The sequence below is a fragment of the Anarhichas minor genome, unplaced genomic scaffold (genome assembly GCF_050575085.1).
Source record: "Anarhichas minor isolate MPS153535 unplaced genomic scaffold, ASM5057508v1 ptg000020l, whole genome shotgun sequence".
Taxonomy (NCBI): domain Eukaryota; kingdom Metazoa; phylum Chordata; class Actinopteri; order Perciformes; family Anarhichadidae; genus Anarhichas; species Anarhichas minor.
The window spans coordinates 3,587,781-3,609,483 of record NW_027466466.1 but is presented as its reverse complement, the minus strand read 5'-3'; the positions used below and the strand labels follow the sequence as shown (position 1 = coordinate 3,609,483).

The 21,703-nt window shown below is 44.3% G+C and overlaps 2 protein-coding genes across 8 annotated transcripts; one reads left to right on the top strand and one right to left on the bottom strand.

Moving 5' to 3' along the window:
- The first annotated feature begins 509 nt into the window (after window positions 1-509).
- Window positions 510-16,021, top strand: csde1 (cold shock domain containing E1, RNA-binding). 7 transcript variants are annotated; one of them, XM_076095551.1, is made up of 21 exons: window positions 510-593; window positions 3,233-3,962; window positions 6,315-6,503; window positions 7,124-7,322; window positions 7,426-7,535; window positions 8,142-8,228; window positions 9,215-9,312; window positions 9,397-9,478; window positions 9,684-9,812; window positions 9,928-10,053; window positions 10,181-10,396; window positions 10,527-10,667; window positions 10,780-10,944; window positions 12,186-12,293; window positions 12,472-12,650; window positions 12,764-12,876; window positions 13,050-13,169; window positions 13,258-13,436; window positions 13,555-13,718; window positions 14,069-14,201; window positions 14,392-16,021. In XM_076095551.1, the coding sequence occupies exons 3-21, from the start codon at window positions 6,345-6,347 to the stop codon at window positions 14,437-14,439; spliced, it is 2,556 nt and encodes an 851-aa protein (XP_075951666.1). In that variant the 5' UTR covers window positions 510-593; window positions 3,233-3,962; window positions 6,315-6,344; the 3' UTR covers window positions 14,440-16,021. The 7 variants fall into 7 exon arrangements, with proteins under 7 accessions (XP_075951666.1, XP_075951665.1, XP_075951663.1 ...); XM_076095550.1 differs by having other exon boundaries at window positions 10,527-10,697; XM_076095548.1 differs by having other exon boundaries at window positions 7,426-7,592.
- An 855-nt stretch (window positions 16,022-16,876) lies between these two features.
- On the bottom strand, window positions 16,877-18,356 carry rassf11 (Ras association domain family member 11). The gene is made up of 2 exons (XM_076095554.1): window positions 18,254-18,356; window positions 16,877-18,171 (listed from the first exon to the last, which is right to left on the bottom strand). Exons 1-2 carry the CDS (start codon window positions 18,354-18,356, stop codon window positions 16,877-16,879), a joined length of 1,398 nt encoding a protein of 465 aa, XP_075951669.1.
- Between the last annotated feature and the right edge of the window lie 3,347 nt (window positions 18,357-21,703).

The window sequence follows — 21,703 nt, the reverse complement described above, 5'->3', positions numbered from 1 at the left end:
CTAACAAAGAACTAATCATGGTCTGTCATTATTGGATCATCTATACGTTCTTGCCACAGAGAACTTCCATGAAACAGAGTGTTTTGTTTTACTTGGTGTTTTATAAAACTTTCCAATTTTTCTTATGTTGTTAGAGATTTGAATATTATTCAAATCTATTTGATTTCAGCTATTTAAGAGTTTAAAGTCATCATTAAAGGAGTGAACAATTGAAATGAGATGTATCGCGGCCTCAAATAACAGATTTGAGTGACATAAAAAGTGCCCGATGGTATACTGTAACATTTCTCAATCGATTTAATTCTTGAACACCCCCCAACCTGCAACGTGTGGCCTCAGAAACTCTATTTCCAGTGACACGGCTCGTTTATATCTTCTTTCTAGCCCAGTTTGATAAAATGCCTAGTCCTGGACATTTCGGAACCGCAATCGGGGTTATTCATCAGCAGCTCCGCGGCAGTGGCCCTTCTCTCCTCTCAGGCTCTTTGGACGTCCTCACGTTGTCAAATATCGCGATAACTGCCTCCCTAATCACTACGTAATGTGCCGTGCTGCTTCTAGCGGCGCTGGTGACAGTGCTGAAAGCTGTTGGGGTGAGTTTTTATTAATTATTCTGTTTTATGGAACATTTCAAACATTCGTTTAAGTTTTGTCAGTAAGACGTTTATATTTTTTATCCAGTGGGTCTTCCAAATTGAACGGGTTGTCCAGCTTTTAGTCATACGCAGAGCTCGGGCCTGGGTGGGGGCAGCCGTGTTTCTCCTCCCCATAAATCACCACACATAAGGACCGAGCTAGCTAACCGCTGTTAGCCACCTAGCATTGTGAACGGCCTCGCGACATTGTTCACGAGACACATAAACCACTATATGTATCTAAAAACGTGTAACATTACAAAAGAGGCACAGCCTTAGTGAAGTGGATGTGTTAAACATCAGTGACAGACGCGGTAGTCGAGCAGAATCGAGTGCGATCCTTCGCCATAGTTTCTTTGTTGTTCAATCCTCGTGCCGTTAGCTTGCCGTTATCTCTGTGTATGTACAGAATAAACTCTGTTACCGTTAATTAACACTACGGACAATGTATTTATACCGTGATGAGCTAGTTATAAGTTTACATGGCCCTTGTGATGACTAACATCAGTGGTTAAGGTCCCGTCTGTGCTTCGGCGTCACTTCAGTATCGACCGTTCTCAACTATAAATTGTCTGTTAAATCACATTTCTATCAAAATACCCGTTGTCGGAGGGAAGAGCACCGCGTTACCCAGATCTACAGAATATGTTTTTATGAGTATGTTTTAAATACATTAATTATTTGTTAAAACACGGGTGTTGAATTGTTTTTGCAAGCCTCAAATATGTTTCTACGAAGTGTAAACATTTCAGAATAAACTACAAACTATTGAACACGTAGTTATTTTTGGTGGAGCTTGGTATGCTTGTCTCGGGGCACAATAATAACACAATTGTGTTATTTTACTTTCCGTTAACTTTATGCTGAGACTCCAAGGTATGCCACGTACTCTTGATGATACCCCCAAAAAATGCGAGAAAAACGCCAGATGTGCTAACTATTTGAGCTAACTTGTGGCTTAATGACAATGTCGCAGTTGATTAATTTGCATGTAAAAGTCGGAAACGCCCGGGGTATAACTGCTGTTTATGACGTTAGCGGGGATGCTAATCTGTCTGGTTGTTTGTCCACGCAAGGTCATTAAGATGATGTGATCTTTGTTTTATTTTTCTTACTTTACTGTCACCGTGTGCGTTAGTTTGACTAGCAAGCGGTAAAATGGCGAGACGCGGTCCGTCTTCGATTGTTCAGGCACATCGTTTAGAGTTTGACGTGTTGGACATTAAGCTAGCTTAGATGTGACGTTTCTCGATAGCGTTTCGTGCTGCAACGTGTTGGACACGGCCATGTTGGCAGCTCCAGCTGAGTATGGCGGAGTGCTCGGAAGTCACATGGCTGGTACTGTCAGGGCGGTTGTTGTTCGGGCCCAGACCGGGGCTGTTAACGTGAGCGAGACAGGAGACGTTATCGTGGGTTATTAGCTCCTTCGTCGTGACAGTGGTCGTCTGTACGGTCCCTACTCTTTGTTGTTTAATGATTACCGAAATCAACCTTATCCGTATTCCTCGTGCTCATTAGAAAGTGCTGACGGCCAATCGGTACCGGTTGTTTAGTGGGTGGACTGTTTTTGTCTCTTCTGTTACTGCGTCACCAAAAGCTAGGAGGAAAAAAAGCGAGCAGAAGAACCATCTCCCCCAAGGTTGTTTTCACTGAACAGTCGTCCATATTCGCTGCTCATAACCTTTAACCCACTTAACCAATCCATCATGTGATAACTGACTTCTTTATTTGTGCTATCACTGCATTGTATGGCTTTAGTCCCACTGGGTCTAGTTTTCACCCAAGCCGTGTAAACACTGTAACAAAACACAAACGGTGCTTTGCTTGTTAGTCCCGATATGACAGTTGGATATAAATATCAAGGAGGCACCTTTTTAACAATAGAAAAGGCCCCTTTTCTCCCGTTGGAGTCCTATTTATGCAGTTTTACAACATTATATTTGTACTTTTTGGGAAGTTTGTGAGATGGGAGCCATTGCAACACAGTCACGGCAGAATATATATATATCATGTGTCCTCGCTTGGCTCACCCAGCTTGTTTTCAAAGCTGTGTATTTAGGTCAACAACACTCTGCTCTAACTTACTGCGTGTCGAACAAAATTTTACAAAATTCATACAACACGGTACACACACAAATGTAATTCATCTTGGTTGGTTGGCCTCACCTGCACACTGAACATAATAAGTGTGCAAACCAGTTGTGAGATGAGTTTTCAAAAAACAAACGGAGGGTCCTTGTCAGAAATGGTGCCATAAATATCATGGTATGAACTGAAAGGTATGCACAAACTGACTCGTTGATCCACAGCTCCCGCTTGCCAGTCAGCTAGCCGGCATTGTGGTCCAGAGGCAACTAAGGAAAACTCTTTTATTATTCTTATGAGTCTGGGGGCAAAAAATCTAGTATTCTCAAAATATCTTCAAGCCACTGATCCTCATTGTTTGTTCATTCTTAGTTGGACACTTGGAGCCCTCTGGACTTTTGTCTTTTGCGTTAACCCTAAGAGTTTGATCTGTAAAGTTGTTGTTGTTGTTAATCAACAAAGCGATGTGGAAATTCTGCTCAGCTAACCAAATGTGCTTTCCCCCCCAACAGTATGAAGTGAAACGGAACTGAATTTTTGTACCATCCGCAACTGCTTCAAGTTCAGATCACCACAAGGAAACCGAAGACAAACCTTCCCGAAAACAAGCAAAAGTTGCAACACAGAAGACGCATAGAAAAACAACGGATCACTTCAAGGGTTTAAAAAAAAAAAAACACACGAAGAAGCAACCAAATCCTGAAACGACCAAAGAAGACGCACATCAGCCCAATTGAAACCTCGAAGAGAAGCAATCTTGCGCCCAAGCATATTCTGAGAAGACTTAACTGATCTGAAACCAGAAGTTTGTGCCTACTCAACAGCTTTGACAAAGCACACGTCCCAACGCTGCTCCTAGCCCTCCTCATCCTCACCACACCACCGACTCACCACCGGGGTGTGGAGTGGGCTGCTATCTGCTAGTTTTATTTTCTCCCCCATAGTTTCTTCCCCCTATCTCTCCCCTTCTCTCTACTCCTCTCACTGTTTTCACTGTAATTTTTTTTTAAGCAGTGTTATTGCACCTGCGTTTGCCTTTTTTTTTTTTTTTGGCGCTAGATTTCTCCCCCTTTCTTTCGCCTTATGCAACCATCTAGAACTTGTGCCAGAAACCTGTAACAAGTGTGTGTGTGTGCGTGCGTGTGTGTGTGTGTTCGTTCAACTGTGTGCGTGAGGAGATCTGCCGGAACTGCCTAGTCAACGAGATCCTGAGAATTACAAGATTCAAGACGACACATAAAGGTGGGTCTCAGTTTGGTGTTCCCTTCATAACATGAGTCCTATTATGTTAACAACAATTATACTTTTTAAGTTGTTTAGTCAACTTATGATTTCATTTGTCATGTTTTGAATGATTCCCACACACACACACACACACACACACACACACACACACGCGCACTGTACGCTGAAAATATCTCCCTGTAAAGGGTTTAAGAGTTGAGAGAAAAAACTGAAAGTGCAAGTTTGGTGGAATTGGTAAATTCCCACTCTGTGCGCATTACCTTAATATACAGACTGGGAACCACTCTCAATTCTGATTTTAGTTGGGCCAGCTGTGCTCATTTTTGGCAGCAATGCAGAGCTTGTTTTCTGTTCTTTTGTCACTGAACCCGAATAACAGCGCGCTTGTCCACTTTTGTCAAAGTCGGACGTTGTAGCAAACAAACACGCGTGCCGCTATTTTTACAATTGCTTTTTATCTAAACTGTATCTGGATTTGTGGCCTCAACAATTATAGTTTGGGGTTCTCAATGTTCAAATGGATACACTGGTTGGCACACCGTCAACCACAGAGACGGATTTATCATTAGTGTGATTTGTAATAAGAGTTGAAAGTTCGATAAGTCAGTGACCTCTACATTGCTATTTGCTCGAGATGGCTGGACTGAACCGCCACCTCGAAACAGTTGAACTGTTTTTTATTTTTTATTTGGTGTGACAATTATTTTACTGCCTCCCCACACCTAGCCCGCACCTTTTTTCTTTCTCCTCCTATTGTCGTTTTAAAGTTCTATCCTTCTCTGAATTATCATATATATATTTTATTCAACTCCTCCCTGGGGGATAAAAGCTCACAGCTATTTTCTTTTTAGTTTTGTTTGACACTTGGCACACTGGCTGACCTATCTGCCTTACCCGTTATGTTTGTTCCTCTCTTCACCCTTGCAGACATCCAGCGGTGTATCATTGGGTGGTTACATAAAAAAAAAGATAGAGGTTAACAGCAAAGCAAAAACAAACATTCAAACAAGAAATCAAGTTCAGCAAGTGCTCAAGCAAGTTCGGTCCGAGTTTATGGGAAAATATGGGCAGCCCCTGGAAAGGCTTTGTTGAGTTTACCTTGCCTGCGTCGCCACCCACCGCGTTCGTTAGCGCTGACCTGAGCAGCACCTCCCCCGTCGGACTCAGCCTGTCGCCATATGGCCGATCCGTAAGTTCCACCTTCCCACCTCCTTTTCTACGTGCCCCACCCCCATCGAGCACCCATCCACCCACCTTGCCCTGCATCTCTCTGCTGTGAATGGCCTAACCTCCATCCTTTTCCGGGCTCCAGAGACTAGCCTCTTGTCAGCTGTATTGTTGCAGGGTGAGGGGTGATCTGCTGGTTCAGACCGTAGAAATCTGGTCCTTGTCACGAGGCCCGAAGAGCCTTTTTTTTTGCGTCACAACGGTAAAGGGTTAGTCTGTCTAGTTAAAGACAAATAAATGAAATGGGCACTTACCCATCAGAATTGAACTATGGGTTTTTAAATCACTGCACGGGCATCCAAACCAAATGCTCAGGCATGCGGCCTAGGTACTCCGGTCTTTTTAATGTCCTGTGTTTAAGGCCATTGAAGTGTGAAAGACCTCCATATTATTTTGTCTTCTGTTAAGAGTAGGGCAGTACAGGGCCTAACAGAAGAGGCTGCTCTGGGACCCCCCCCCCCCCCCCCCCTCATGACCCATAACCCATCACCAACTCTATCCACTGTAGACGCACCTCTACAGACGCACCTCTACAGTTTGTCCCCCCATTTGCATTTTCCGGTCCTCCATCTTTCAGTAGTTTTACTTCATTCAACCTTTAGTTCCATTCACTGCACTCCACTCGAACCGCTTCACCTTAACTGGCTGTGCAAAGATCTTTTTTTTTTAGTTTAGTCTGCCTTCTCTGTCGAGTCCTCCTGTCTGGATATGCTAGCATTTTCAACTACTGGTTAGTGCCATCGATGGATGCCCGTAAATGTGAGATGGTCTCGGTTGCGGATCCATTGTTGCGTAGAGGCTGTGCGGTTTTCTTATGGCTTGGTATTTTGATGTCAGGATTAGAGTATTGGTGGTTGTGATGAGCTTGAATATACTAAAATGGCATCTGAGAAATCGCCGTGTAGTATATTGCGAAATGTATACACGTCGGGCCTCCAATAGTTGGTACATGGGGTACTGGTGGTTGTCTGAAATGACGCCAGATCAGCGAGGTCAAGCAGAAGTAGTTCATAACATGATGCTGGATAACGACTGTTTGTTGCGTACTAACTGAACCACTTGTGACATCTGGAGAAGCGTGTGACGATGCTCCTTGTGAAAGCTGTTGCCTCCTCCCAACAGCATATCCGAGTCCTATCCCCAGTGACAGAAATGGAGAGGGGCTCCTCCGAACCCCCGGTGGCTCGCAACACCGACTCCACCCCGTCTACTTCCGCTGGTCCCGTGCCCATCCCCCGCTCCTCCTCCGTCTCTTGCCACCCCCACCCAGGAAGTAAAAAACACAAGCGGACCCCCTTGTATCAGAGATCAGTAAGAGGGCATGTCTGGCGGTGCCCGCACTGACTTAACGGCTCCGTGAGCTGCCGTTGTTGTGTGACTTTTGCTAACAGCATGGTTTGTAGTTGCGTGGAGAGGTTAACCAGGGTGTTTTGGCAGCTTTTTATTGACCCTCTGGTATGATCACTGGTTGGTTGGTAGAGGACAGGTGAGCAGTTTTTGAACGTCTTGTCTGTCTAACTAGAATTGCATGAAATGCTTCGTTGGTGGTTTGGCCCTAAAATCACATGACGTATTGAGTGACTTTTAAGTGCATGGCACTTGTAACAGAACCAGGAAGTGCCACGCAGTTTTGCTGTTTGTTTTCCAGTGACTGGTATAAATGATTCTGAAATTCAATCTAGGCGTTAATGTGTGCTCCCCTCTGGTGATGGCCAGATAGACTCAGATGTAGAGTTCCTATTGCTTTTTCCCCCTCCCCACTTCCTCTTGAAGTTTGCTTTACCTGCATGTCTGAAGTGTTTATTTTTTATTTTATTTTATTTTTTAAGGTTGGCATCAAACACTGCATTAAACTGCAAACTGCTTTTTTATTTTAATTGTTTGTCTGCTTCATGTTGATCTTAACACTTGCTTCTCCTCTCCCCACCCAGATGAGTTTTGACCCAGGCATGCTCCATAGCAATGGGCACACTGCCTACGCCAACGGCACGGGGCCCGGCATCCGAGAGACTGGTGTGGTGGAGAAGCTCCTGACGTCGTACGGGTTCATCCAGTGCTCCGAACGTCAGGCCCGTCTCTTCTTCCACTGCTCCCAGTACAATGGCAACCTGCAGGAGCTTAAAATAGGAGGTGAGAGGACTTGTGACACAATAATAATAATAATAATAAATGCCTAACTTGAAACGAAAATGTGCTATAGTGTCTGTTTTGTCTCCTGCTTCTCTGTCCCCAGATGATGTAGAGTTTGAGGTATCCTCTGACAGGCGCACTGGCAAGCCCATAGCAGTGAAGTTGCTAAAGATAAAGCCGGAGGTGCTGCCAGAGGAGCGCATCTCGGGCCAGGTGGGGCCAGACGTGCACGCCTATCCCTTTACTGTGCTGCATGGTTATATTCATCCAGTTAAGGAACACCATTTTATTTTTGGTTCTGTCGTTGTCTGTCAATTGAACATTTATACGGCCCATTGTGTTTTGTTTTGTTTTCTCCGGCTAGGGGATGTCGTTAAATTAGATCCCCCGCCTCCTAATGCTGCATTTAAACTTAAAGAACAACCTATCCCATCAAGATTTAGAACACATTTGGATTGCAAATTGGCTTTTTGTGCTGATATGCATGTTTGCTGGAGGTGCTGAATATCTATAGAACAGTTATAGTATAGTAATCAATGTAACTTCCCAGTGGGTGTTTTCATTTTAGATGTTAATGCTCACAGCAACTAGTATAGCGCAGTTGGTCAGTCTCTCAAACAGATCTTACATGTACAGGTCTTTTTAAAGATTAGAAATGCACACACATAATATGTCTACCTGTTACTTTGAAATTCAGCCATTTCATCCATCACAACTATTTTTAGTCGGGCTTTGCAAATTCAATGGATATCCAACCTACAGCTGGCAAAGCAGTGCGCTAACGGCCTCCTTGTGTCATTTCCTCCTCCTCCTCTGCAGGTCGTCTCGTCGATCCCGGTGCACTTGGACGGAAAGTCGGCGCCCGGCCAGGTGCCCACTGGCAGCGTGTGTTATGAAAGAAACGGGGTAAGTGGCACCGGCTACAGCAGTGGGGCTTCCGCGATTAGTCGGCGCTATCGATGACGTTTTCGGCGAAGATCTTTTACAGCGACACTATAGTGAAAAAAAAAAAAGCGGTTGTGGGAGCGGTTGTGCTGCCTTGTAGAGAAATGCTATCGATTTTTATTACCTACAAGGTTAAGTGTACTGTAAGAATATAGGGAGCATATTTTAGATACTCTTATTTTAATATCTTGAAGAACTCAGGGTCAACTTATTTAGTTTTGTGCTGCATTACACAATGACATGAACTTAAATTAAATGCGCTGTTCAAATTTATTTGTCCGGAGGAAAATAATTAGTTTCGATTGAATGACTAATCTGTGAAAAAGTTGACGGATCAATGTACAGAAAATGAAGCGTTGCTGGCAGCTCTATGCAGCAGCATGCTTGGTCAATGGAATGTTAATTTAAGTCAAAGGTCATCCTTTCCCTCTTGAGGATTTGAAGAACCTGCATGACTTGCTCCACGCTTTGCTTGGTTTTGCTGAATGCCTTCTTGTACCTGCTTCCATGTTGCTATGAAGTGTGTCTACATGGACATGAATACGCTGTTTATGTGTTTACAGCAACAGTATACAGGCAACAGTAACTCTCGCTTTCTTTAGGAGTACTCCAGCTAGCATGTTAGGGTTGCTCATAAACAGGGAAGTGGTGTTTACGTGCTGAAACGCATGATTGACATGCTCCAAAAACATAATGCGGTTGCAGGCCTGGTGCTTTATGCCACACAAGAAAAACAAAAGCGCACCTTTTGACATCAGGATGAATGTAATCGGCAACAACAAAAACATTAGTGAATTCCGCGGGCAGACGATATCGACGGCATCTTAACATTTGAACATATTCGATCAGGGATAAGATGTTTCTTTTGAACTCCTTGAACGTGTAATAGTTTTCTGGTTAAAAGTTACGTCCCGAACCCTTTTTAACTCCGCTGTGACGTTCCACAGGAAGTGTTCTACCTTACCTACTCCCCTGATGACGTGGAGGGAAACCTCCACCTGGACACAGGCGACAAAGTCAGCTTTTACATGGATACCAACAAGCAGTAAGTCCTCACGCTGCGTCGGTATCTCCTCAATAATTCCCCGCTTACACTCCATTTTTACATTTAACCTTTCTCGCATTTCAGCACCGGTGCAGTCAGCGCTCGTAATATTCAACTTGTGAAGAAAAAGCAAATGAGGTGCCAGGGTGTGGTGTGTGCTACGAAGGTAAGGGCCGCTAACCATCACACGGACCTGTCCTGTAGTGCAGATTAGACTTAGTACGGCTACATCTTTGATTAGTGACTTTGTAAAAACACAAAACTAAATTTTGGTGTCATGAATAACCCTCTGTGCTGTTGAGGGCAGGTTCTCCCATTTAAATTTTTCGGGCCAATGTACCCGTTATGCTGAACCACGCGTTGTTTTTCAGGAGGCCTTTGGGTTCATTGAGCGGGCCGACGTGGTGAAGGAGATCTTCTTCCACTACAGCGAGTTCAAGGGTGATCTTGAGGCTCTGCAGGCTGGAGACGACGTCGAGTTCACCATCAAGGACAGAAACGTAGGCGTTGTCGAGCTTTTGGCCTCCACCATCCAGGAAATCCCTCCTCACTCTGATGACCTGGCTGAGTGTGTACATGTACAGTTGTTCACATTTCCTGTTCTCTTGGCCGTAGGGTAAAGAGGTGGCCACCGAAGTGAGGCTGCTCCCCCAGGGGACGGTGATCTTCGAGGACATCAGCATCGAGCAGTTCGAGGGCACCGTCGTCAAAGTCATCCCCAAGGTCCCCACCAAAAACCAGGCAAGGAGATCACAAGTCCGGCTAGTTGAATGATGCGTTGGAGAAGTCTTTAGCTGTAGAGGCGAGCATGGAACCCGTGAACCGCCAACCAGGAATGTGAAATCTGTCCTTGATGCTTCCTCCGCAGAACGACCCCCTACCGGGCCGCATCAGTTCCCGCATCGGCTTCAATGACAAGGAGCTGCCGTTCGGCGAGAAGGACACAAAGTCTAAGGTGACCCTTCTGGAGGGAGACCACATACAGTTCAACATCTCCACCGACCGCAGGGACAAGCTGGAGAGGGCCACCAACATCGACATCTTCCCTGACACCTTCGACTTTACCAAGGAGACCCGTGAAATGGTGGGGATTAGAGAAAAACAAATGTATCGATTATTATATAATTATATAATTTAGTGCATCGTTGTCGAGATGTAATTAGAAGGGGGCGTCCACATTCTTTGAACTGAAGCGAATACCTCTCTTCTTCCAGGGCGTGATCGCGGCTATTCGCGACGGCTTTGGCTTCATCAAGTGCGTCGATCGGGACGCCAGGATGTTCTTCCACTTCAGTGAAGTCCTGGAGGAAAGCCAGCTGCACATCTCAGATGAAGTGGAGTTCACTGTTGTGCCCGTAGGTCCTGTTTATAAGCTTTTCACAAAAGTATGTATTCTGTCTCATTACTTAATCGGGCACTATTTGGGTTGTTAATTGCAAGCTAAGTCAAATGTCCCGATGTCCCCAGGACATGCTGTCGGCTCAGAGGAACCACGCGGTGCGCATCAAGAAGCTGCCCAAGGGCTCCGTGTCCTTCCATACCCAGTCTGAGCAGCGCTTCATGGGTGTGGTGGAGAAGGAGGTTGTGGGAACCAACACCAAGAACGCCAGTCCCACCAAGACCAAGGAAAAGGTACCAGAATGCACAATTTAAGACAATCATGATGCGTGAAAACAAACTCAGTGCATTTAAAGAAAACAATAGCCTCATAGTCCTTCACGTCATCCCTCTTTCCAATTTCTGCTTTAGTTCTAATTTTCCTCTTTTCTTTCTCGTCCGATGGTCCTTCATGCTCCTTGTTGGTTTAGAAAAAAGACAAGGTATGACTGAGATGTTGTGCATGTAGCCACATGATTAAAGTCTCAAGTCTCTAAGCAAATGTCTTCCGACTTACACCAACAGTCTGTGCATTTCACTAACATTTAGTCTAAGAAATCACTACTTAATTCCTAGACTTGGAACAGTTGACAAATAGTGCAGCAAGTGTAATGCTGCCTTGTTGTTTAACGGGTGTCTGTTTCTCTTATTTTTCAAGGCTAAAGTTGTAGAAAAGGTTGGTCTTTGCAGGCTTCTGGCACGCCCATTGCCTCCTTTAGTTGACAGCATGGTATTTGATGCCCAATTAACCCTTAGAAACATGCACTCAAACTTTGTGACACTGATTCAGTGAGTTGTATGGCTGCACGATTAATGATGAAATGGTGGTCCCAATCTCTAGCACGTTTTTGGGAACAGTCTGTTGCGTGCTTGTTGATAAGCGGCATCATTTATTAATGAACTTCTTCTCCCGTCTCTTACTCTGGTCTTTTTTCTTTTCTTTTTTTTTAAAAATTGTTTACGCAATTGAAATTAAGACATTTTTGCACTCAAAACAATTATACTTATTAGTTGCAGCATGATCAAAACAACAGATTAAGAAGCATACAATGGTCTGCTCAATTTTCCGCGATCAATCAGCCCGGCAAGCTTAATTTGTACTCTCGGTGATGATGCCAGTAAATTGCATGCCGCGATTGGTTCAGGCAATTACTGCGAATAACCGAGGGGAGAATATATTATGTGAAGACTGCAGACGTGTTCCCAGTGAAACGGCAATACTGACGGGTGATTACGCGGCCCTGCGTAGCATAGCGGGCCGTAACTCGGAGCTGTCGCAGTGGACTCGGCCAGCGCTAACCAACTCTGCTGCTCCAGAATCTCACAAGCTTGTGTGGGCTGTCTGCACACCATCTTCTAATACACTACACACCTTTTAAATCATCTGACTGAATCATCTGAGACACGGAAGCAGGTGTAGCGTTGGTGAGCCTTTGGCCAGCTGGATGCGGTGTTTTTATGATGCTCATTATGCAATTTGTTGCCCCTCTCTGTAGGAGGCTGAGGAAGGAGTGATTGCATATGAAGACTGCGGAGTGAAGCTCACGGTGCCGTACCATAACAAGGACCTAGAGGGAGGAGGATACCCTCAGGTCGGAGACAAGGTATACAGTGACACTGCACTCGGTTACTTTGTTTGAGATACAACGGAGGCCGTGCGAAGAGTAAAAATACAATGTAGAACTCCTAATATTGCCCAACTTTTGAGGCTGTTTTTGCCAGTGGGGCTTTAGATTCTTCAAACTCCCCCATTTGTGACTTATTAACATGTTTGTCCTCTAGGTGGAGTTCTCCATCAACGAAGTGAAGCGCACCGGCCTGCAGAGCGCAGTGTCCATTAGGGTCCTCAACCGCAATGCCTCCAACGCCAAGAGACTGCTCGGATTTGTCGCCACACTGAAGGACAACTTTGGCTTCATTGAGACGGCAAATCACGACCAGGAGATTTTCTTTCACTACAGGTAGAGGCTTCAGTTTCGGATGAGTTGGTCGCCATTTTACTGAACGGCATCCAGAGACCTGCCGATTCAAGTCTCGGTGTATAAAAGTTTTTTTTTTTTTTTTCTCCCCGCAGTGAAATGTGTGGGGACTTGGAGAACTTGGAGCTGGGTGACACAGTGGAGTACACTCTCTCTAAGGGAAAAGGAAACAAAGTCAGTGCTGAGAAGGTTACCAAAGTGGCTGCAGGTATGAAGGGGGTTTGATTGGAATATGTCTCATTTGTTGGTGGGAGTGTCTACATGTATGTATGTATGTATGTATGTATGTATGTATGTATGTGTGTGTGTGTGTGTGTGTGTATATAGATAGATAGATAGATAGAAAGTAAGTATGTGAAATCCACCGTTCTCCACTTTTAGTGAACGGCATTAGCGAGGATGTCGGTGCGACGGTGACGATGGGGAAGGTCATCCGTCCCTTGCGCAGTGTGGACCCCTCCCAGACGGAATACCAAGGGCTGATTGAAGTCACAGAGGAAGGTTGGTGTCACTTGTAGACCACTTGAAGCACGTTTTTTCTCGGGTTGGAATAAGATGTCACCCCTCCTCCCTTCTGGATTGTTTTAAGGTGCACCTAAAGGCCAGAACTATCCCTTTGGAATCATGGGTATGTCAAACAAGGCCGATTGCCTGCAGAAAGGAGAACTTGTGAAGTTCCATGTTTGCACAGTAGCCCAAACGGGACAGAAGATGGCCTGTAACGTGGTCCCTCAGCGCAGAGCCATGGTGGAGTGTGTCAAAGACCAGGTAGGTTTCATTGGAGCTCATTACGTATCACAAACCTCCAGTGTTGAAGTAACACTGACTACAGCACAGGTTATGCTCTGGTAAATGACTTGTTGTTTCCCCCCTCCCCCTCCGCCAGTTTGGCTTCATCACATATGAAGTCGGTGAGAGCAAGAAGCTGTTCTTCCATGTAAAAGAGGTGCAAGACGGCCTAGAGCTCCAGACCGGGGATGAGGTGGAGTTCTCCGTCGTCCTCAATCAACGCACAGGAAAATGTAGTGCCTGCAACGTGCGCCGAGTCAGGTGAGAGCGGCACGGCCTGGATTTGGTTCGTCATTGTAATTGGCCTTTTGGCCGAGCTTGTCTGCGACATTCAGTATATTTGGCAACATTTTCAAGCGACACAAATAAGGCTATGGTTTTAGTATATATATATACATTATTTTTATATTTTGCTCAAATTTTTACTGTTTTACCACGATCAATTCATTCAGTGTTGTATTTTAGTTCTTCTTGTGCGCTTTATTCTCTTTGCTTTCTCGCCATTTCCATCTTGTTTTTGTGGAGTCCATCCTTTTTATAAAGCACTTTGAATTGTATTTGATTTGTTTTGAAATGTTCTTACTTAAATACGTGATTGATTGACGTTACAGCGAGGGGCCTAAACTGGTGGCGACTCCTCGTCCGGATCGACTGGTGAACCGGTTGAAGAGCATCACCCTGGACGACGCCAGCGCCCCTCGCCTGGTGATCGTGAGACAGCCCCGTGGTCCCGACAATTCAAAGGTACCACCACGTCTGCGCTATCGCCGCATTTTTTTGTCTGCGCTGCAAGCCGTGGCCCCGATTTCAAATACTACTTTAACTCATTTTTGTATCAAATAATGTAAACGCAAAGTTGTTGAGAAAATTCTGTAAATGCGTCTGAATTTGTGCAAACTGCAGCGTTGATGCACACCCCTCCTCTTCTTCACAGGGCTTTAATTTGGAGCGCAAGACCCGCCAGCCCGGCGTCATTGACTGAGCAATACACAGCCCCGCCCTGTTTGCCATTGGTGGGATGCTGTCCCAACGTGTGACGGCAGGGGATAAGGGAAATTTGATTTGACACATGCTTGCACACACACAGACTCACACACACACACACACGGTAATCGGCATGTGTAATCTTTGTCCCCATCGGTACCTGCAAGGGAACTTTTTCTCATTCCACAGTTCCCTGTCTCCCATGTATGATGTACTTGATACAGAGTTCCATGCTGCAGTGTACATGGGGTCTTCGAGTGTGTGTGTGTGTGTGTGTGTGTGTTTGTGTGTGTGTGTGTGTGTGTGTGTGTGTGCGTGTGTGCACACGCACGCACGCGTGTGTAATGTATCCTAGAAGTAATTATAGTGTGTACCGGAGGTATTTGTTTCTGAGGGTCTCGTCCCTCTAAATCAGAGTGACTGTGTGGCTGTCTATGTCTCGGTCTTTTGAATCTTTTGTTTTTTTTCTGGAATTCTGCACCTGTTATCTGTCCAGTACTTTGCCTGGTGGCGTCTCATGTCTTTATGCATCTGCTCCGGGGTTTTTTTTTTTTCTGTCTTTCTCTCTCTCTCCCACATTTTTGCTCCTTTACCCATGGGAACTTAAAATGGTTTTATTGTCAAGTTTCCACTATTGTATGCTTTACTACAAGACGCATAAAGCAAAGCAAAAGTTCCCTCCATAAGGAGGATCATATTTCTCATGTGCGAGCTTAAACTGAAGATTCTTCTCTGCTCGTTTTTTTGAGCAGTTTTTAAAACGCTTTATTGAAGAGCTGAAGTGAAAGCATGGTGTGTGTGTGTGTGTGTGAACGTCAATGTAGTTGATCTGATGGAATTTACTTTTACAAACTGGAGCCTTTAGAAACCTTTTTGGTATTCACATGCTCCACATAAGCAATTTTTCCCAGGTGCAGAATTCCTTGTGGCATCTTATCTCTGCAGTTATTTTATACTGTTTTTTTTTCTTGCACATATTTTTGTTTTTTTCCATTGAAACTCAATCTGCTAATATTGAATTAGGAATAAGGTGCCTCAAAACTACAAGCAAAATAAAATGGAAAAAAAAGAATAAACAAAAAATTAGATGTATCTTCTGTTCTCAGCCAACCGCCAAAACACTCAGAACAATCTAAGGGTGGCTTTCTTTTCTAGTAGAAATAATACTGATATGCATCCCAAACCTGTGGGTTGAACTATACTGTATGTAATGTGTGCTCTTTTTTTTTTTTTTTTTTCTTTTTTTTTTTTTTCTTTTTTTTTTCTTGCGCTTAATGAAAGTTCATTGAAATATTCAGATATTAAAAAAAAAACAAATTTAACTTAAAGAATGAGAAAGGTAAAGTATTACAAATTCAGTAGAAAAAATAAGGGAGAGAAAAAAAGCATTAAGAATCGGGTTACAAGTTATGGAGCGCTGGAGACGTGGGTGAGCTCTTGTGCCGCTGCACATTAAGTTACTGTCAAAAAAATAAATTTTGGAGATCACGGGGTTTCTTTTGAACCACCAACAGAGGTTCTCATGTACTTTTGTTAATGGTCTTGAATGAAACAATTGAATTAAAGTTTTATGAAAATCACATGCGGTTTTGTAATTGTCTTATTTCACTGAATTAATAAAAACAAACTTCAAGCATTAAGTAGCTCTGAAAACCATTTTATTATGTTGACCAATACACTCCAGTGTACACTTGCGTGCAAGAAATAACCTCATAAATAAATACATTTGCAGAAATTTGTTAGTGAAAACAAAAAGACAAAGGTGCATATGTATAGCAGTGTGCTTCAGTGACATTAACACAGGGGCTCTCGGACATTAACACAATTTACAAATGGCTCAATGGACGCTTTCAGTTCAGTCCCGCCCCTCTAAACTTGCACCAGCTCTCTTGAGACGTGCAGTTATTTGAGTTACAGAGAACCGTAAAATGCATCGTATCATTTTTTTTTTTTTTTATGGAATTGTGATGCTGTTTTTGAGGACACAGGGCAGTTGACTACAAAAAGTTAATTTTCCCTCATTTTGGACAGAATTCCCAAAATGCAAAGATGAAGCGGTCTCCTTGAAGCTTTGGATTTCCCTCTCCGTAAGAGTGTAGCATGTAGGCTACAATATATTCCATAATTCAGAACTGTAGGTGCAGGGGTTGGAAACAGTGACGAGGAATCCTATACCTGCAGATGTCATTTAAATTTAATGTAGTTTGTGAATCTTCTTTCGTTTTCTGTTTATATAAAAAGTGCTGGACACAAAAAAAGACGCAAACCTTTTAAAAAACGTTTTATTTATATATTTTCTTTTATGGAAGCACTTCCTGTTAGACTCACAGGGGAGCACTTCTAACATACGTTTACGCTACCACATACAATTGGTGTGCAGTGAAGCATCCCTAATATTCACTGACTTCATGTTTGTGACCTCTGTTCATGTGATTCTAGACCTTGGTACGGCCCAGATAGATGGTGAGCTCAGAGCGGTGAATCGCCGCCTTTTTAGTCTGCGATTGAGGGACTTGGGCCTGAGCCCAGCGCATCCACCACTCCCTCAGCTCGGTGGGCCCCGTGGGCCGTCGCTCCTTTATCTGGCTGGGAGGAACTCGAGCGTGAGGAGGGTTCAAGTCCTCTCTGGGCGGGAACTTCCTGCTAACATCTACATCAGATTGCTGCCGATTCAGGTCCTCAGTTGGGATAGCGGAAATCTCCGTGGCAGCGTTTGCACCGGCTTTCGAGTCTTCTTGAACGGTGTCTTGAGCGGGGAAGAAATCGAGCCCCTGCATTTTGCGCTTGTAATCCTCCAGTTTGGCCTTGCATCCCGTGGCGTTTTCCCTCATCTCGAGGAACTGGCGTTGCAAATCTTTCTCGTAGCCTTCCTCTGCCTTTAACTCGTTCTCCCAGAACTTGATCTGCTCCGTCTCCTCCTCAACCATCCTCTGCTGGGCTTCCTGCTGGGCTTTTTTAACCCCCTGTTTTTCCTCGAGCTCCAAAATCAGTCTGTCCGTGTTTGCTATCTGGACCTGCAAGTCCTGCAGACGGCTGAGTTGATGTATTATGGTTTCTCTTAGACTGTCTTTCGGTGTCTCATCGTTTGAACTGGACAAAACATTTGATTTAGCCTCTAAGCGTTTGCGTTCTTTCCCCCTCGTCTGACTTCCCATGCAGCAGGATGTTCGACGATCAAAGTCTGACTTTAGACTTTTCTGACTCCTGACTTTGCTTTTACTACTTCGACCTGAGTTACCTTCGTCAACAGTGAGAGAAACGCCCAAAGAGCTACGATCCTGTTTATCTGTCCTCTTACTGCTTTCCTTGTCACGGGCAGTACTATACACCTTCCCTTTGCCCAGACTCTCCAGCCATTCCCAAGCCTCCTCCATGAGCGTCAGAGACTTTCTTTTCGGCCTCTTCGGGTCCTCTTTTTTTTGCTGCTCGGCCTCTTGCCTTGAACACGACAGCGGTGGCAAGCTTTGACGATGCAGTCCTAGTGAGCCGCTACACCGCCGAATTCTGGTGCCCGCGTCTTTTCTTCTCAATGGCGGGCAGGGCTGGTACCGGCCGACTTTTGCCCTGCTCATATCATCCCAGGCCGAGGGCCCGTTGTGGAGCAGTGTGAGCCGGACCTCCCTGGCCTGCTCGCCGTATTTCTCGAGAGTCTCCAGAAGGCATTCGTTGGGGGCCATGCACCGCTCAAAGTCTTTAAATTTCTCCTGTAACGTGTAGCGCCCGGGTTGACCTGCAGAGAAGGACGACACTGTGGCTGTCAGCATGCCAGAACATAAATCATTTTTAATAGGTAGAGCCACGGATGTACATACCCAGGGCTTGAGCCAACGCTATGACCATGTCTTGACATGTGGTTTCCTGTGTAACGCCACACACCACGCGTGGGAGACCGTCCACCAACACCTTCACTTCCATTGAGCCCAATCTGTTATTTGAACAAGGACATTGAAGTTTAGTCGATGTGTGGCACAACGTGCGGGGCACTTGTTCTATGTTAGGGTAAGTGGTGGAGACAGCGATACAACCCCCGTTAACATTCACCGTTATCTGTCTGGCCATCATGCGCTGGTCGAGCTTGAGGGCAGTTTAAAGCATTTTTCTGGCTGACTACAGTGACTCCATAATACTGACAATAAATTAACAGAAAATAAACTTTTAATGTCTTTTAAAAGGAAATATTAAAAGCACCTACCTTTTATTTATGTTTGTCCTGTGTGTAGTACAGATGCTTGGACCGCTCTGCTCTGGGGGAACGGTCTGGTCGGGAGGAACTCTCGAGCAATTAAGAGCAATTAGAATTGCTGAAGTCACCCACCACTGGAGGACGGCTTATGATCCCACCCATCTTGCATCATTTTTATTTTTGCTCGAAAAAACACAGCAAAATTGAATTACACTGTTTCTATACAATTGTGTGACAGAAAAAAAGCTTTTTTTATTCTCATGACATAGTGTGAAGCTGTATGAAGTAAATCTTCATGGTCGTGTTATTCAGGCAAATTTCACCACTTGAGTTTTGTTTTGCAACCATGTTTACCCCCCCCCCCCCCCCGTGTGAGAGTGTGTGGTCTTTCCAGTGACTTCTAAAATTAGCTTTGTGTTCCTTCAGGACTTGATGGCTGTACAAATAGAGAAAAGTCATAAAGTCAGTAAACTCACTCAATGCTGTCAGTTGTACAGCAACATCTAATATTTGCTAACACAAGCAACATTATCCACCATGATTACACCAGATCATGTGAGGCTGTAGCTGCAAAGTGTACTGCGTGTTTCATTTCCAATGAGAATTCATATTTAATTAATTTTTTTTAATTTAAAAGTTTCACAGTTTTGCTTTAAACCAGCTATAATTTATCAGACAGTGTTGTGTGTGTGATTCCACCTCTCTCGCTCGCGCGCACGCACTAATTCACCACCACTACCTCCACCATTTACAGGTAACTTAAGCCCAATGAGCAAACTCTTTTTCATAAACTATTATAATGAGATTGCTGCTGTAACGCTTTAATGCGCAGTTCAGTTGAAGAAAACAAACGCGTTGAAGGCAGTGCCTTTTGTGGAGTAAACGGGTCCTGTATACGTGCATTCTCCAGTGTTCTGCCACGTTTAGGTCTGGTAGTTCCTCTATCTTTCAAACAGGAAGTGTGATTACAATCCAAACCCAACATGTAAACACGCTGAACTTGTAAACTGTGCTCCAGTGACCATCACTATCAAGCATATGCACATTCCTTACTGTGATGAAGTACTGCAGGAATGAGTCCTAAAAGCCATGAATAAGTTAACATTTTTGGACTTCGGGTTCCCTCTTCTCAAAGTTGATGAGTTTTATTAATGGCTTTTTGGTTGGAAGCCTGAAATAGGATCTGGTTAACACGGGCTTAAAATAGTTTTTTTTTTTCTACAGTATAAAATACGTCATTAAATAGCCCACTCGTGGTTTTTGAAGCTTTTACATGTCTTTAAAAAGGCGGTTACCAAGCTAGATTGTCATCACGTCAGCAAAATAGCGCTGACAAGTCCACCTTTAGCTTTTGTTTGGGTGTGCTCACATGTGGTTTAGTTCGTTTATAGCCCTACGTCAGCTTTTTACTCCTGGTGATGGCATTTAGACTTTAAAAACAATCATGCAAGCGATGCTCATTCGTGAAGATTATCCTGCTGAAGAAAACGTGTAAGTATCATAAACTTTATTTGCCACAGAATTTATTTTCAGCAATAATCCAACGGAGACGTCCCATTGGCATTTTGGTCGAGGGCTCCAGTGCGATGCTAACTTCTGGGGTTGGCCTGCAAAAATACGTCATCCCTGCACTGCTATATTTATTAGAATCAGGGCTATTTCATATCAGACTATTTTACTTAAAGTGGACACTGTTGGAGATTTATCTTTTTATCTCCACCAGGAGGATCATGCAATCGATCGCATGTGTTTGTGTGTGAGTAGTGAGTGTGCACCTCTGTGTCTGTCCACGGCTAATCTCGCATTCTGCTGCAGCAAACTGCATAATATTTTGGGTGGCCAGTATGGCTGCATGCTCAAGAACCTCTCGCGATTGCGGTGACTCACACTTTCTCAAAACACCCTTTATTACCTGTTTTATACTTCCATTGACTGTCTGCTGACTCATCACTCACTACTCTTAACCGGCAGGGGCCTGTAGGGGCCACTAGTGATGACATATCTGAGTGCATCGCCGACTCCCAATCTGCTACCGTGCGCCCACATTGAGGGGACAAAAGTTTTTGGCTAATAGAAATACCAGTATGGACTTCTGCTGCGTACCTCTCGGCCGCTGGTCTGCAGCTCACTTTTATTGTTTCGTACGGTGTGTTTGGTTAACCACTAACAGCTAATGGAACTACCACTAAGCGCGCTGCTGTGCCTCACCTTTAATTTCGTTTTTGGCAAGATTGTATGAAGTGTATTCTACAACGACTTCAAGTTGATTGCTTGTATACATCGCTGCTGTGTGTTTTACAACGCCTTACAGCCCATTGGTTGAGTACATCACTGGTTGTTAGCTACCTTTTATTGTTCCGTTCGATCTGATTGGCTAACTGCTGACATAAATGCCAGTACACACACTGCCTCTTCGCAACTCAGCCGCTGCTACACAAGCAGACAGCTGAAGTTTTCTGTTTTTGGCAAGATTGTATGACATCTCTTCTATAACAACTTTGAGCAGATTGCCTGCGTACATCGCAGCTTGTTTTTTAAATTAAATGTAGTGTGTTTTACCACTTCATTGGGTCTAGACGTGGGGTGAGCCAATTGTGGGCCGTATTCATACAATCCCCCAATATAGCAGTGGAATTGCAAACACACCTGACGGAGACCTGCGAGTGCAGCTTTCTAGTTTTGTCAGGATTTTTTTTGGCTTTTCACTGACCATATAATCAAATAGAATAAACTCTATAGGTCACACTTGCAGACAACGTGTCTATAATGCTGCAGTGATCTTCGTCTTATGTCAGAAGTCTCTGTGTGGCTGTTGGAGGAGCACAGGTTTCAGATGTCTTCCTGCATGCAGAGAGGATCTGTAGTCACCACTTAACCTGACACCAGTAATATTTCATACCAAACAAAACATTGTCATATGACACCAACTTGAACTACATATTGGAGATATATAAATAGAGGTGGTTATTTTGCATGTATTACATTCTGGTGTTCACAGCATGTTTTCCTGCTTCTCCTAGCTCATCATATGACGTTTTAAATCAATTAGAGAAGTGAAAACTACAGGAAATCGTCTGCA